At 40.4% G+C, this 16,927-nt stretch overlaps 1 protein-coding gene across 1 annotated transcript in view; it reads right to left on the bottom strand.

Moving 5' to 3' along the window:
• Positions 1-11,694, bottom strand: part of LOC140236194 (DNA damage-binding protein 1-like) — a 28,624-nt gene extending 16,930 nt beyond the window's left edge. Inside the window, exons 1-9 of the mRNA XM_072316162.1 lie at positions 11,631-11,694; positions 6,571-6,719; positions 5,958-6,074; positions 5,315-5,460; positions 4,772-4,847; positions 3,623-3,835; positions 2,853-3,011; positions 1,796-1,879; positions 628-744 (exon numbers count right to left, since the gene is read on the bottom strand). Of these exons, the coding sequence (XP_072172263.1) occupies positions 628-744; positions 1,796-1,879; positions 2,853-3,011; positions 3,623-3,835; positions 4,772-4,847; positions 5,315-5,460; positions 5,958-6,074; positions 6,571-6,719; positions 11,631-11,694 (1,125 nt within the window). The remainder of the gene's footprint in view (positions 1-627; positions 745-1,795; positions 1,880-2,852; positions 3,012-3,622; positions 3,836-4,771; positions 4,848-5,314; positions 5,461-5,957; positions 6,075-6,570; positions 6,720-11,630) is intronic.
• Between the last annotated feature and the right edge of the window lie 5,233 nt (positions 11,695-16,927).

Below are 16,927 nucleotides of genomic sequence, written 5' to 3'. Positions count from 1 at the left end.
CCACAGTACTTGTAACTTAAATTAAAAAATGTCAAATCTTTGTACGACAGCAAAGGAACAATACTGGTATTGAAATTCGTCACACTTGTCAAACACAAACAATTTTCTCCTTCAGTTTTTCTTTAATTTTGAAATAAAACAAAATTGACAGACTCAGATGGTGTAGTCTTCATATTAATTTGCAATTTCTACTTCAACATTAGCATTCTCAGTCATCATCATCACAATCAAGTAATGAGAACAAAACATGCAGTAAAATTCACTTGACTAGACCTGTATTACTGCTGTAAATTCAAAATGTAATCAATTCTGCCACTAGTGTAAATGCAGGGATATTCGCAGTACAGTGGTCACCTCTTTAATTGGGAGGGATCAGGAGACAAGGTTTTCTCCCAATTAGGCGGTGCTCCCACTTTAAGAAGCGGTGGCCGGTATCGGCCCGTGCAAACCACACAACATGAACCCCACTAAGTGGGCATTACACTTAACCATGTACAGTTACTAATTATGATTACAGACTGATATTCGTATGTAGTACAAGTGTATATTATTTCTCATGAATTTCGTATTGATTTCCATGAATTTTCCACCAATCAAAACTCAAGCTCATCTGTCCAATGCCTTTACCTGCCCTTGCCCTTGCCGGTCGAGATCAACCACCGCCATGTCGACGATCGGACCCAGGTTCGTAATTGTCTCCATGACAGCAACGAAGGAGCCGTTCTCGTCTGGCTCTGTGTTCAGCTATTTAAATCAGGAAGAAACAGTTGTACAGTATATGTCGTACGATTCACAGTGGTTTTATTTTCACAAACTTTGCAAGTTCGACTGATACATTGTAAAATGAAAAATAAATCACAAGCCAAATGAGTGCATGAATGCAGAAATGCCAACTTCTTGACATAAAAGATGGAATATCCTAAAAATCAGATTTTTGAGAGGAAAATCAGATTTTCATGAAATTTGACACCACCACTAGCCTGTTGGTCCTGGGCCAGTGAAATGTCAGAAAAAAAAAATGTCTCCCTGGAAAGAACGAGAAGTAAAATGTAGCTACTTCATCAACATTGATAAGAAAATTGTACAGCATCCACATATTTCCTGTCCATTTAGGCTTGTCATTCAACGCTTTTGAAGGGGTTTGCAGGAATTTAGTAGTATCTTTCTCTCTGTGGAAGCATTTTTCTGCCATTTATATTTGCTTCATTCTTTTTCTTAATTAGAAAGATGATAAATACTTTCAAGAGCCGATATTGTGGCATACACTCTGTTTATCAAGCTAAATATTAAAAGAGCATAGTGGTTTATATACTATAAAACCATATCGGTTGTCATCTCTGTGAATGCAATGTTTAGGTCTCAAAGTGGAAAATCACTTCCTCTCCTTCAAAAGCAATCTTGCTCTATCTATCAATTTCTCACTATAATGCCGTGATTCTCAATTACAATTTTTACCACTCTCAAAAATTGCATAGCGAATCCTTGTTTGTGAAATGAAAAATAAAAGAGAATCAGAAAAAGATCATTAAGTCCACTTGGATGCCGATTCCGTGCATACATGAGGCACTATTTAAAACTAATGAACATATATTTTTTATAACTGCCCAATATAAGCCTCTCCTTCAAAGATTTTGGAGTCACTAATATTCCTAGTCATACAAAATGGCATTTACACATGATTTCACTCATTTGAGACTTTCTCCAGAATGAAGAATACGAAGTAAAGCAAGATGGAAGAATGGTTACACCAAAATATGGCATCACATGTCAGTTGAATACCCAAAGCCACACTTACTCTGACTAACTGAGAGTCCCCGAGTCTGGAACCAATAAATACAACACCATTGTCCAGATATGTCAAACACTCCGCAATTGAGGTCTACAGAAGAAAAGAAAGAAAAGAAGTCACATTACAATTGTATGTGCTCAAGAACAAAACTGGGGCACTACATACAGTACTCTACAATACTCAAAACTTCATCAGTGTTATCAAATAATATTTTTCTTCCAGGGTTTCAGTTTATGAAAGGAATCTAATTTTCAGTGTTACTAAAGGAGCACAGAAACTCAACATGTTTCACTTCCTAAAAAAATGACCATGGAGTGCCCAAGGAAAGTAACCATTAAAGGAGAATTATGTAGTTTACTTGTACAGAGCTCATGATGAAAGGCATAAATGTGTCTGCCTTGACGGCAGGCTCAACTAGACTGACAAGCCCTGGATACCAAGGAGCTTTATGAGTTGGTACTAGAGTGCTCACTCTCCGTGCACCCTGTATAAACTGCTCTTTTATTGTGCAGAGAGCACGGATCTCTCTAGGAGGGATCTGGATATCTCATTGGCCCATTCATACTGTACAGACAAGTGAAGTTACCGCGCCGCCATCTCACCATGCACCCTCTATGGGTATCTGCGTGCATTTTCGAACAGACTGTCAGGAAGATCATGTGATGTTGTGAGCCCTGTACACAAATGTATGGCCGATGTGTGTGGTAAGATGGCGGTGCAGTGGCTTCAAAGCAATCAGCAAATGAGGCATCTAGATACCTCCTACAGAGATCAGTGGCGGAGGGACACGAGGCACTAAGCTCACCCATCATGCTAGCATGCTAACGTGCGAGCAACCCAGAAGCAGCCAAATCAAGGAGTGCAAACAAGCATAAAAGTTGAAAGGTTCAAGTACACCCTGTAAAAAAGTTACTTGAGTGCGCAGAGCATACACGCCATGCAAAGTCTGCCCTTGCTAGGTGCGGCATATGTATATAACTATATCTCCCTCTGATCACAGACATTACTATACAGTTCGCCATCCATTGGTAGGGAGAAATATCTGTTTTTTTTTCATACTGACCTCTCCCAACGGTTCAACCTTGAGATCCTTCACATTGGCTCCTCCATCCATGCTCTCCTCTTTATCCAGGTGGAGGAGAAAGAGGCGCCCAAAGAGATCGCTGAGGAGATACCGGCAGCCGTTGGCATCCACGCGGCAGTAGCACACCAGAGTGCCTTGCTGCAGAGGAAAAAGTGTGATACATGTACAAACGTGGTCACTGGTTTAACAAGTTGATCTTTCTCAGCAATTAAATGTGTTGAACCACAGATTGCACTTCTGGGCATTTACACAAACACAAGACTTGTACACTGAATGATATGATCTCTGTCAATACTTACAAAAATATCACATCATACGAATGTATTCACCAGGATATGCTATCAGCTAACACACTACTTCCCACCCACACATCCAGAAGCGTGTCATGTATCCATCATGTTAATCTGCTATTAATAGTATTGAGCATAAATCCACATAATTTACTGCCCTGAATTGCTCCTTTCTTCCTCATGTTATGTCACAAGTATAAATTCTAGATGTGGATATTCTGCACCATCATAATGCTAACAGCGAGTTTTAAATCTGCGTATGCTATTACAGGACAATGCCATTAGGCTAAAAATGCCGTTCTGAACATGTGCGAGGTAGCTCTTGCCATTGTCAAACCTGAGAGGCTGCATCGTCTAATTAGTGTTCACATCGCAGATCTAAAGCTTGCTGATGCCGAAGATTGAGAACCATGCATTGAAAACATGAAAAACTTGAAGTCACGTTGCTGGTAACGTTACCTTGATGGCAGGTGGGGCAATGGCCACATAGTTGTCTCCTTTGTGGTACGTAATGGATTCCTGACCGATGATGAGGGCGCCACCGTAGGGCTGCGGTACGGCGATCACCATCGCGGCCTCGGTCTCCACGTTGTCCTGCTTCCACGGCCCCTTGTTGAACTCCTTCTCTCTCAGATTGACCTCATACGTCTTCACGTGCCTCCCTTGTGGATCCTGGCATTGGCAAGGACAAGCAGCAAGCACAGGTCAAAGTTCACAGGTCAAAGTTCACAGTTCAGACATCATTACTCAAATCAATTAAGAATCCTCATAATGTGTGATGACGCACCTTAAAACTTCAACCCATCGCAACTGAAGATTCTATACACAATGTCCTATGGTTCCCTAGAAGATACAATATTACTCTCATTTCGACAAGTCACTAAATGATTTTGAATAGCTCACTGCATCTTTACTTTTTGTCCATTATAGGTTATGTTAATTTGAAAGCCTATTAAGACTTTACCAAGAGAATGGTGTGCCACAGAAGTAATTCTGACATATTTTTGTTGACCTTTGACCTCTTTCAGTGGATGGTTTAGGACGGTTGTTTGCTGAAGTTTGAAGATGCTACAACAATGAGAATACACACAGTCCTTCTACAAAGGAAAAGCACATGATGACACCTCAAACTCTTTTTCACAGCTTTGAGATAACTGCAAACATATTATTAGTGCAGGTGGTACGCATCCTGTCGAAAGGTCTGGAGCTCACCAGAATCCTGTCAGTGGCACAAAACTGATCAAAGTGCATGTTTTTCATACTGAAACAGATAAGAAATATGCTTTGTATTTCTCCATGTTTCAGCGCATATTTTGGTACCCTGCTTTCACGGTGAAGGTGTCACACACGTCGACTGGTTTATATCAATGCATATAATGAACAGTGTGTTTAGCTAAACATAGCAAATAGGAAGTCACTGGTACAGTGTATGTGAGTTGGGTAACAGTGGGAATAATGACAATGTTGGGGTTGGCTCATAGTAATATGGGATCATAATATATGACACTGTTAGAGAAGCACAGTTGATGGCAGTTTATGAGAGGAAGAAATATAGCTCAATGTTTGAGTCATTTTGGATTGTAGCCAGAGCAAAGGAAATCTGCTCACCTGGTGTAGGAACACAATCGTTGGCTGCTGGCATCCATACAAAAACTGCACATCAATGACATTTAGCTCCTCCAATCTGTCGGGATCGAGATAAAACATCAAGCAAAGCAGAAATGTCAACTGCCTGTAATATATTACCTAGTGAACTTGTGAACTAGTGAACTAGTGAAGCAATTACCGAAAAGCAAGTTACAAATATACAAAATCAAGGAGTAACCTGATGTTGAATGCCACAAAAAAAAAAAAAAAACAGAGTGAGAACTTATTGTTAAAGAAGAAAAAAAAAAAATAGGTTGCCAATTTATCCACGTGTTACAAACTCATGAAACTTCAAGAACCTGATGTTGAATGTCACAAAGATTCATTATAGATGGTCAATCTATCCAAGGGTTGTCAATTTGATATCATCGTAAGAACCTGATGTTGAATACACACACACACACACACACACACACACACACACACACACACACATAAACACAAAATCAGTTCAGGTTGTTAGAATATCAAAGGGTTACTAATTCATAAAATTAAAGTAAGGACCTGATGTTAAATGCCTTCAGCTCTTTGTTGTCCCTGTCCAGGGGTATGACTTTGAAGAGTCCGTCGTAGAGGCGCAATCCGATCATCCGGCACTCGGGGTCGATAATGGCTATGGGTCCCGTCTCTGAAGGCCTTCCAATACGGTCCTAGGCATTATTTTGCATAGGAGGAAAAATCAAAATGACAGCATGAACTTGTTTGACATGTGGAAAGAAAGCTGCATAAAAGACTCAAAGAAGCAAACTACCACTTTTATTCATATAGGGGATCACAATCTCATCACCTTTTATAATACCACCATATCTATCTGACAAACTTTCTGTTGTGTGTACATATGAGTGCTGTACGGTAGGTAGGTAGGTGAATTTGACTCGTGTACAAATTGTTGTTAGTGTTAATCCACAAACTGTTTCAACTTAATCCATTCTGTGCCGGAATGTGTTCCGCTTGACTGCTTTTGCACAGGTGGATTACCAACCTGTCCATTCTTTGTTGGCCGGCAAATCTCGTTTGGGGGCATTAAAGGTCCTCAGGGAATTGGGGGAGCAGGGAGGAACGGGTTAATTGCTAATTATGGCAGACTTGGAAATCAAATAGAATCAAATCAAAGATATGATCAGGGCTTTGTATTAATCCCCCTTACCTGGACGTTGCCGTGTGCTCTTGTGATGATTTCTTCAGACCCGTCTTCATTGACATACTCCAGAATGCATGCATTGTACTTTGCAGTGAGAATGAAAAGCATATCCTTGTTTTGACCCTAAAAGGAATAAAGAAGAAAAAAGAGCAGATATTCACAGTCAGAAAAATGAAAGCAATCCTGATAAAAGCTAGTTACATGTTTTTGAAAATGAAAAAAAAAATAGTATATTTGGACAATAATAATCGTCATTGCAACTTATTGACAAATTGCTCTACATGGACATAAAATAAGCACTGAATTGAGCAGTGTTTTTAGTAGTAGCCATGATAAAAAAAATCATGGGTGTATGTATTCAAGCAGGATTCGAACCTGGTTCTATCTTATCTACGTCGATGTTGGGCAATTTGTCAACCAGTTGCAATGAAAACACCTCTCGACAAAAGAATTTCATGAATTTGAATAATCATCTTTGGACATGACAGTTCAATGTGGAGCTCAGGAGGTTGCTAATTTGGTAATTGGATAACATTTGTATAAATAAGTTTTAAAACCAGGTACAACAGTAATAGTATTTGCAATATTGTACATCTGGTAAAATAAAATTAATACTCACAGGAGGTGTGTAAAGTTTCATAACCTCAATCCGCCCATACATTCCCACCTCCTTGATGGGTCGGAGTCCCTCCGGAGTGACGACATAGATCTCCAGCCGTGTGTTTTTGGCGATGATGAGATTCAAATCATCAGGGGAGGTAAAATGACCTGCAGAACATGGAAAAAGCCACATGAAAATCCGTGGATACTTAAATTACAGCATCCAGTCCAATAGTGCAAAGCAATGCATCATAAATGATTTGAAGTATTGGTTATATTTTTTTTTTTCTCCCATAAGAAAAAGAAAAGTCTGCCGGAGATCTGCGGCAGACTTGCCGCAGGTCTTCGGCATACTTTTTAGTCTGCGGCAAGAGTAAGCGGGAGAATGCAGCGGAACTAAGCTTTGCTGCAGACCGACCGCATACTAGTATGCGGCAGGAACAGTCTGTGGCAGATCTGCGGGAAGGCTGCCACAGAATCATACATTGCGGCAGACTTTTCGCATACTGCATACCTGTGTAGAAATCTTGCCGCAGATCTGCCGCAGATCTGCCGCAGATCTGCCACAACCTCTTCCTGAAATCGTACTTATGAATATTCATCATTAAGAGTCTGCGGCAGCAGCTAATTTGCATGTGAAAATGATGCCTGTCTGCGGCAGATCTGCGGCAAGGCATCCGCAGCAGTATGCGGCAGGCTGATTTCTTTCCTATGGGGGCTTTCAAAACTTCAGTAGATCAAGGTTTCTACATCCATTAATTATTCCTGAAATATTTATCCAGAGTCACAGATGGTATGGTATTTGAAGGATATTAATACTGGTTGTATGTTATGTAACACATGCACTTCTCTTCTGCTTTTTTCCTATACCATGAACCACAACCACAATAAATATGTTATTAGTAGTGTCATGAAAATGTCACCGAAAGGACTTACTAAAACAGAGAGTGGGAGTGAGTGATTTCAAGTATAGTACCAGTGCTACAACTATCTTGACACCAGCACCAGCAATAAAATTGCACTTGAATCACTTCGTGTGTTACATAGCAGGTTGACCTAAAAATTTTGACAAATTTCCAGTAGCTACAGTGTACTTTAGTGTTGGGCCTGGTGTTGAACGTCGTGTGTTGAATCATAGACTATGTTTGATTAAGCTCAATTTCCTTGTCAAAAAGCACAGACGAAATTTCTTCTCCTTTCATCATGGAGAGTGGACATGTGTGTCAGTGTGTGTAACCAAAAAATCACTGTGCAAACTTGTGACAATTTACAATGTCAAATGTTGGATGGATGAGAAGTGAAGGTCGTGATTCTCTCTGGGATCCTAGTTAGCATCTCGCCAGTCGGCAGAGCCAGACCCAGAGGGCCTCATGAGCTCCTGAGCTTGAGCATGGCCGGGATGCAGATGGTCATGTCACTCATGAGAATTGAAGGAGGGATCCTTTGTTATGAGCAGGAGACCCCCCCCCCCCCCCTTATCGTCTGCTCATCATAGCAGGTTTCCCGGACTGACTTGATTTACGTTAAATTCAAAATTGTTTCAATAGAGTCTACTAATGTTAGTTTACATTAGGAAAATACCAGACAAGATAGAATCGGCATTATCGTGAAATAGTCCACCACTCCATTCACCCCCATTCATTTCGCCATAGCCGCTGAGTACTTGACCTTGACACCCCCCTCCCCCCGGTCTCACAGCCCCCCCAAACTGAAAAACGTTCCGCGGCCCCTGTCGAGTTTGTATACATTTTCATGTCATTGTGACTATGTGCATGTGTGTTCAGTGTCGGAAGGTACGGTGCCAGCAGGGAGGTCCACACCTCCCTGGTACACGGTGCCAGTGCAGTGGCCGTGCCGCACCGTATATCGGCAAAGTGTGCGTGTTTTGTAGCTGTTCAGGGTCCCCATCCCCTGGTCTGTCACGGCGATACATTCTATTTTGAAGAGAAAATGAATGCGCATTTCCAGCAAATGTAGAATTATTAAATGGGTGTATCTACACAATAAATAACTTTTCCATGGATTCCGGTTTGTCTCATATTTCTGCGGGATACTTTTCTTCACGATGTAAATTCACGGACACAGCCGTGAGTGGTATCATCTGTAGTGTGTACTGTTATACAATCATTCATCATCCAAATAATGAGTGATTATCAAATGTCTTTTTAGAACATGAAGAAACATCTTTAAACGTTTAATGCTAGAATGCCATATCAGTATCATTTTGACATCCATCTGCAATTGTACAAGCCAGTTTCCAGTTGAATATGCTACAATTGTACTATGAAGAACTGCAGATATACATACCAGCTGTGTGGACACAAAAAGTCACAAACACCAATAAATACAGCAGTGTTTTGAATATCATGGAATTTATTTCAGTCGTACATTTGTTGAAAGACATGTTTTATACCTGTTTCAATTGATAACACAATACATCAGAATTGCAAGAACACTGGTATCAGAAAAGCCATTACAACACTAAATACTAGGCCAAGTAAAAAAAGAAACCAGTTTCTCGTCCTCGCGCGCATCGATTTTGGCCGCCGCATCGATTTTTTTACTATTTACTATTTTCAAAATGGCGCTGAAAATACCAAGAAATTCATAATTTTCGTCCCAGCCCGCTCCCCGCCCGCATCGATTTTCAGTTGCCGCATCGACTTTTTTGATATTTACTATTTTTCGGCCGCCGAAAAAAGATCGACAGTTCACCTACCAGTACCAATCGTGATGTCTCATTTCTAATTACGCCTTGCGTCCTCTACTTAACTGTAGTATAGCTGTAGCTTCCGTAGTGCGTATGTAATAACGCATGCATTTCATACTGCGAGCTCGGCAAGAAGAAGGAATGACCCACAAAGCAGTCGAACTGTAGTTGGAAGGGCGCGGGCGGCCGCGGCCGCGGGCCTGGGCTGTGATGGATACAGCGCACTCGGTACGTCGTGAACGCGATAGCGGCAACATTTCTTCGAACAATCGCTGATATTCCACGCATATTTCGCGCATTGTTCGTATTTTCCCCGTTTCTCATATTTTAAGCGGATGAATTGTACTGTACAAATGCTTGTGAGGATTGTATCGAGTTTGTATACATGTTCATGTCATTGTGACTATGTGCATGTGTGTGCAGTGTCGAGGTACGGTGCCAGTGCACCGTGGCCGTGCCGGTCGCGTATGGCATGCGTGTCTGCACTGCACTGTCTATGTACCAGGCACCCCCGTACACTCTGCTCTGTAACGTTGCATCTGACGGCGATGACGGATTTGTTCTATTTTGAAGAGAAAATGAATGCGCTTTTCCAGCAAATGTAGAATTATTAAATGGGTGTATCCACAAAATAAATAACTTTTCCATGGATTCTGGTTTGTCTCGTATTTCTGCGGGATACATGTACTTTTCTTTACGATGTAAATTCAAGGACACGGCCGTGAGTCGTATCCCCTGTACTGTAGTATACAATCATTCATCAAAATGTCGAACATGAAGAAACATCTTTAAAGGTTTAATGCTATAATGCCATATCAGCAGGTATCATTTTGACATCCATCTGCAATTGTACAAGCCAGTTTCCAGTTGAATGTTCTGCAATATATTTGTACTATGAAGAGATGCAGATATATACATACCAGCTGTGTGGACACAAAAAGTCACACTACCAATGATAAATAAATCAGTGTTTTGAATATCATGGAAATTATTTCAGTCGTACATTGGTATTTTGTTGAAAGACATATTTTATACCTGTTTCAATTAATAGCACAATACATCAGAATTGCAAGCTTACACTGGTACCGGGTATCAGAAATGCCATTACAACACTAGGCCTAGATACCAGTATTAAGATGGTCATTTTCCCTTGACATCTGTAGTGGAAAGAAAAAGCACATGTATTTCTGCATGCATGAAGTTTCATTTCAAGTATGGTACATATATCTATTTGTTTGAAAAAGCACAGAGTGCAGGCAAGACATACACTTGGGACCTGGTCTCTCATAACACAGCTACCAGAGTGATAGTCATTTCATAAATTGGATATAGAAAATAGTAAAGCCCTCTCTCATTACCTTTCTCAAAATTACCGGACGAGAAACACATATTACTTCCATTTTGACAATCCTCGAAAAAATAGTAAGATATCAAATAGTAAGGACCTCCCTCATCGCCTTGCTCAAAAAACCCGGACGAGAAACTGCTTTCTTTTTTTACTTGGCCCTAGTATTAAGATGGTCATTTTCCCCTGACATCTGTAGTGGAAAGAAAAAGCAAATGTATTTCTGCATGCATGAAGTTTCATTTCAAGTATGACACATGCTTATATCTATTTGTTTGAAAATGCACAGAGTGCAGGCAAGTCATACACTTGGGACCTGGGCCCCGTTGCTAGAAACTTTGCGTTTAAACGCAACTTGCAACTGATTGTCACTGGCCAATCAAAATCATTGTTGCATGCATGTCTTCTTAATAGGGCAGACCCTGAGCCAATCAGAATGGTTGTTTCAAAATTAGCAATTATTTGCAATTGATTGCAACTTTCTTGCAACGGGGCCCTGGTCTCATAACACAGCTACCAGAGTGATATTTCATTTCATAAATTGAATATAGAAAATTGTAAAGCCCTCTCTCGTTACCTTTCTCAGAATTACCGGACGAGAAACACATAGATCTAGGCCCTATTACTTTCATTTTGACGATCCTTGAAAAAATAGTAAGATATCAAATAGTAAGGACCTCCCTCATCGCCTTGCTCAAAAAAACCGGACGAGAAACTACTTTCTATTTTTACTTGGTCTAAGATTGTAGTGTCAGGTTTATCGTTTATTTAGAACACAGCAATTATCCCAGGCAATCATTGATCATAATTTGATCATGGTAATCTGAAACCAATGGCAACGTTAGTGCAAATTTCGAATGTGTTGCTGTTCAATAGGCCCCGAGTCAGAAGCGTTGGAGGGCCTTTTAAAGTCAAAGATGAGTTAAGTACCGGTACGACAGTGTTTACTGAGTACTCTGAGTAGACCCTGACCAGTCTAGGCTATGATCAAATCAAGCGCACACTGACTCAGTGACTGACTTACCCGTTTCACAGCGATTTACTGCTGTCGGCTTGTGAGCTGTAACAACATAGTTGTAGGCCATCATGAAGTACGAACAGATTGAAACTGCACTCTAAACAGAGCCAAGGAAATATGAATTAGTGGGACAAGTCAAAAAAAGATTCACTTCACTGGCAGCAAATCGTTGTGTTGACAGTGGACATTTGCAAGCCGGGGAGCTCGGTCATTTAGGAGGCTAAGCCAAATAAAGGGCATAAATATCCACAAAACTCGCGGTAGGCTCGCGCACACATTACAAAACGATCGGGATTCGGCACCTCCGAATATACAACATGCGGCGCGCGCCCCGTGGTTGCTTTGCCCGCGCGTGTTTATGGAAAGGCAGCCTTATGGAAATCGCATGGTAGAGAGAGAGAGAGGGAGAGGGAGGGAGAGGTCGCGCAGGGGGGGGGGGGGGGGGGGGGGGGTCATTCCTCTCCAGGATCACACGTATAGGGCGTACTCTCGCGATTTCGCACCCAACGGGTGTACTAATGGAGCCCCACATGGAGCCCAACGGCCGCCATTTTAGTAATAATACACGTGAGCCTACGCTATGGAGCGAACCCTACCTTCCTTTCATTTTCTTCATTTTAACGAGAGACAGAGCGGTAGGATTGCATTTCAGGCCTCAAAATATCACAAGAAGTATATTTTCTGCCGATACGTTAAAAAAGAATTTGATATTACTTTTCAATTTGTAGTCCCTCAAAGGTTGTTTTTGAGCTGACAAACGCCGTCTATCTCTTTCTCTCTCGGGCTAATTTAGCTCAAACTTTGAGGGACTGCATATTGGAAAATAAATGACATTTCTTCAATTGCATTTCATGATTAGACAGGAATGATACTTCTGTATGACAAAATGTCCTAAGTACGTCTCTTCCCCTGTATGCCCCCTATGAAGGGGAAAATGAAAGGGAGACAGAAATTAGTATATACGCCCTCTATCGGTCTGTCAGCTAATGGCGTCCGTATTTCGCCCATGAGCGTACTACGCGAAATCGCGGGACGAGCCCTCTTAGCGTAGCTTCTATACTCTTTGCTATGAACTCATGACTTGCATCAATGCTGTCATGACCAAAGAGTATACTCTTTGGTCATGACTGTCGCAAGGAGGACACTGGTGACTTATCACCTCCCTGCAAGAACTTGCAGCTCAAATAACCGCCACCGCAAAACTCAATAAAACCTGGAAAGTGGAAGAGACTTCCACCTAATGATGAAACCAGTCGATCGTCTAGTGTTCTCAATATAGGCCTACAGATCTAAACTCTGCAATGTATATGGCTGAAAATGTCAGATAAATAGTGCCCAGTGGCGGATCCAGAGGGGGCGCAACCGGCGCAAGCCCCCCTTTAATTTTCGTTAAAAACAAAGACAATAAAAAGAAAAAAAAAATGAAATGAAACCCGGAAGTGGCACCAGAAATATTAGTCACGCCCCCCCCCCCCCCCCTTCACAGAATTCCTGGATCCGCCCCTGGTGCCATTTCCATATTCAATGCAAGAAACGCAATGGAGAATTGTGCATATTTTTTTCTTATTTATGCATGATTTCATTCCTGCTGTATTTTACTTCTCTGTTGCATCACTTAGGATCGCTGAATAATGACTGTGATGGTGTATTTTGTTCATTCATCAATATTTTTCCCATTACCAGCAAAAACATAAAAGTGATTTTTTACAGAAATTTTACGCTATATGATTGTGTATCACAATAAGTACTTAAAGAAATTTAATAATCATTTTGCATCATTGAAAGCATAGGCCTAAGAAAATGTTGGAAATGGGGAGGAGTGCTTGTCAGCTGAAAAAGAACCCGGAAGACCATTTTTTTTTCTTGTTAGCTGATGAAACGCGTAAGTGGCTTTAGAAAAATGTAAAGTGGTCCCCCCCCCCCCCCCCTCCGCTTTTCAAAACGCGATGGCGGCAAAATCGCCCACACAGTGGACAAAACGTTCATGAAATAATAGAGAAGGAGGAGAAAGAGAGGGAGAGATTGAGAGAAACTGTAGGCCTATTACTAGTGTGGTGTGAAGATAAAAATATAGGGGACTAGAAGACGAGAATCAGTGGATGGTTGAAGTCGCTCAGCATAAGCATTATTCCTTATATTCTAAGAGAAAATAAAGTTGCATATATTCCGATTCTTTAGCAACCACTAAAGCATCAGCACGTTTTTACTATTTCATGATGCTAGTATAATAAAACCTTAATTCTAGTCATGGGATTCGGATTTTTTATTTATTTATTTATTTATTTTTTTTTTGGTAACGTAATAATAAAAAATGTTTCCTTTAAATTGTTTCAGGTATTGTTTAACATTTGGAATTAAAACAAAAATCCCACACTGCAAAAAGTCCGGTGTTAAATAGTGAACACCGATTTGGTGTTAAATTTTCAGTGCTGATTTATGGTGTTAAATTAACACCTCCGGGTGTCATTTCCAAATTTTAAACTGTTTTTTGAAGAGTTTCTTAGTAACTGCACTTCTTGTTGATTTTTTATTTAAACAAGACGATCAAGAATTTTACATTAAAATACTAGATTTTTGAAAAAAATGTGAAAATAAATTTACACCAAAGTAACACCAGCTGGTGTGGTCTCTTATTGAAGCTGGACGGGTGTTAAACCACTGATATTAACACCAACAAATATCAAATCAACACCATGTGGTGTCATTTTTTAATTAACACCAGTACAGTGTCAAAATAACACCAGGTACAGTGTCAAATTTACACCACGAAGTGTCAGGTGAACACTTTTCAACACCATCACAGTGCATTTTCAACACCTGTGGGTGTGGTCCTTTATTAGAGTTTGATCGGTGTTAGATTTAACACCCGTGGTGTTAAATCTAACGCCGATGTTTTTACAGTGCAGCTTCAGTGCTTGAAAAAGGTTGTTAAATGTGAGTTAGGGATAGAAACAACCAGTGTAAAAAGGGAAAAAAAAAGAAAAATGAGTTTAGTGAGAAAAATTGCGTTTCTCCTTGTATTTTAGGCTTCATTGCAAAATATGTTTATATGGTAGGACGTTTTGTGATACAACTGACTTACACATATGCATCAAATAACTCGATTTTATAAAGGTAAACGGTTGTCCTTTATACATACGAGGGGTCTTTTTTTTCTGAAGTAGAGACGTAACCCTTATAGTCTTTCCCAAGCTATACGCTCTTGCATCTTCCGGCGCAATTTTCCTATGTGAGGGCATCATTTCGCCCTCAGTACCCCTCCCCTTCGACCCCCCCCCCCCCCAGATATCACCGCCACTGCTTGTAGTTATAATGGCACATGCACCCCTGGATCACACCTATACTGGATTGCTGAGGGGTGGCTCAGGGTCCAGCACCCTTTATAGTCCATGGGCCAGGCCAGATATTGGTACCATCTGAGGTGGCAAAACCTTTTTGGTGTCATTTTGTTTGTCGGGCATAGATATGCTTATCAAGCTATGATAGCATTTCCAAATGAGTAGCTTAGTCATAGTAAATGAATTTTAAACAAATTTGGTCTCGCTGTTATATCCCTGTACTTCTGAATCGAGACCAACCGCTATACAAAGAAGAGCACTGTCTTCTGTATGTTCACAGGTGTTCTGTTGTAAACGCGGTGCGCTTAGTCTTTATTCAAGGCAGCGAAGGGAATATCCAAGGGTTATGATGTCCACAGCGCTTAGTCTAATATTCAAGACGGCGAAGGGAATATCCAAAGCTTATAATACAGTGTATATCCTTTTATCTAAAAACAACAACAACAAAAAAAGCAAATTCTCGTGAATTTTAGCGTATTTTTCAATTATTTATCATTTTCCGGTGAAAACGGTATACCGTGAAAACGCTAATACCACGCCAATGTCGCTTTATTTCCATCCAACAATGAAAGATTATGCAAAAACAATGTACCGGTACACTACAATACATTATAATTAATAATGTTGGAAATGAACAGAGTGATTTTTGTTTAAAACTGATGTATTTGTTGAGAGGGTGGTATAAAAACAGTATAGATAATCCCTTTTATTAGGAACTTTAGATATGATAACGGTACATTGGTCTAGATAAAGACTAAGCGCACCGCGTGACAGCTGTGGACATCATAACCCTTTGGATATTCCCTTCGCTGCCTTGAATAAAGACTAAGCGCACCGCGTTTACAACAGAACACCTGTGGACATACCATGGAGCTCTGTTAGTAGCTCTATGGACATACAGAAGGCAGTGCTCGTCTTTGTATAGCGGTTAGTTTCGATTCAGAAGTATAGGGATATAAAAACGAGACCAAATTGGTTAAAAATTCATTTATTATGACTAAGCTACTCATTTGGAAATGCTATCATAGCTTGATAAGCGTATCTATGTCCGACAAACAAAATGACACCAAAAAGGTTTTGCCACCTCGGATGGTACCAACAACCCATTTTTCGGCTCTTGGCCCATGGACTATTAGTGTGGAAAAAGAAGAGGAAGAAGAACAAAAAAAAAAAGAAAAAGAAGAGGAAGAAGGAGAAGAAGAATTTTGAAAGAAAAAATCCAAGGGGTCTGGTCTGAAATCAGGGCGCGATGTCACAAGTCCTTATACCTTATTGCTTTGGTACAATCCACATAGTGAAACTAAACAGCTTGATTTCATAATGACCAATGCTCAGTTCTATACATTGGCTGCCAGTAGAAAAAAAACAACAACAACAACTAGGTTCTGTGATCAGCACATCACTCGGTTTACTCTACTTTCCTCACTATACCGTATGTCCCAAAAAAAAAATTACAACGGGGCCCTTCGCAATGATAGCTTTAAAAATGTTGCATCAATCTAAAGACAAATTCAGGGTATGACACTATAACTCATTGCCCACATCTTACAGAAAACCCCATTCGATTTGCTTCAGTGGTCAAAGAGAAATGAGGAATTTTGTAGAGGATGTCGGGAATCTCTTTTGTCCAAGTTCTGTCTATTGTTCACACACAAAATCATCGAAGTGCTAAACTTGGAAGAATCAGACTCATGACATGCTTTACTACAATCCCCATTTCTCTGTGACCCCTTGACCAAATCGAATGGGGATTTCTGCAAAATAGAGCTAAGATGTTATATTTCAAGACCCTGAAGTAGCATTGAAAAAGAATAATCATATTGGATGTTATCAATGCGAAAATCTGATTGTAATTTTTGTGGGACATACTGCAGTATGTCCCTCAAAAATTACAATCAAATTTTCGAATTGATAACATCCAAAATGATCGACCTGTCTAAATGCTACTTTGGGGCCTTAAAATAT

This window comes from Diadema setosum, chromosome 12 (assembly GCF_964275005.1).
Source record: "Diadema setosum chromosome 12, eeDiaSeto1, whole genome shotgun sequence".
Lineage (NCBI taxonomy): Eukaryota > Metazoa > Echinodermata > Echinoidea > Diadematoida > Diadematidae > Diadema > Diadema setosum.
The sequence above is the reverse complement of the archived record's forward strand: the minus strand, read 5'-3'. Positions and strand labels throughout refer to the sequence as shown.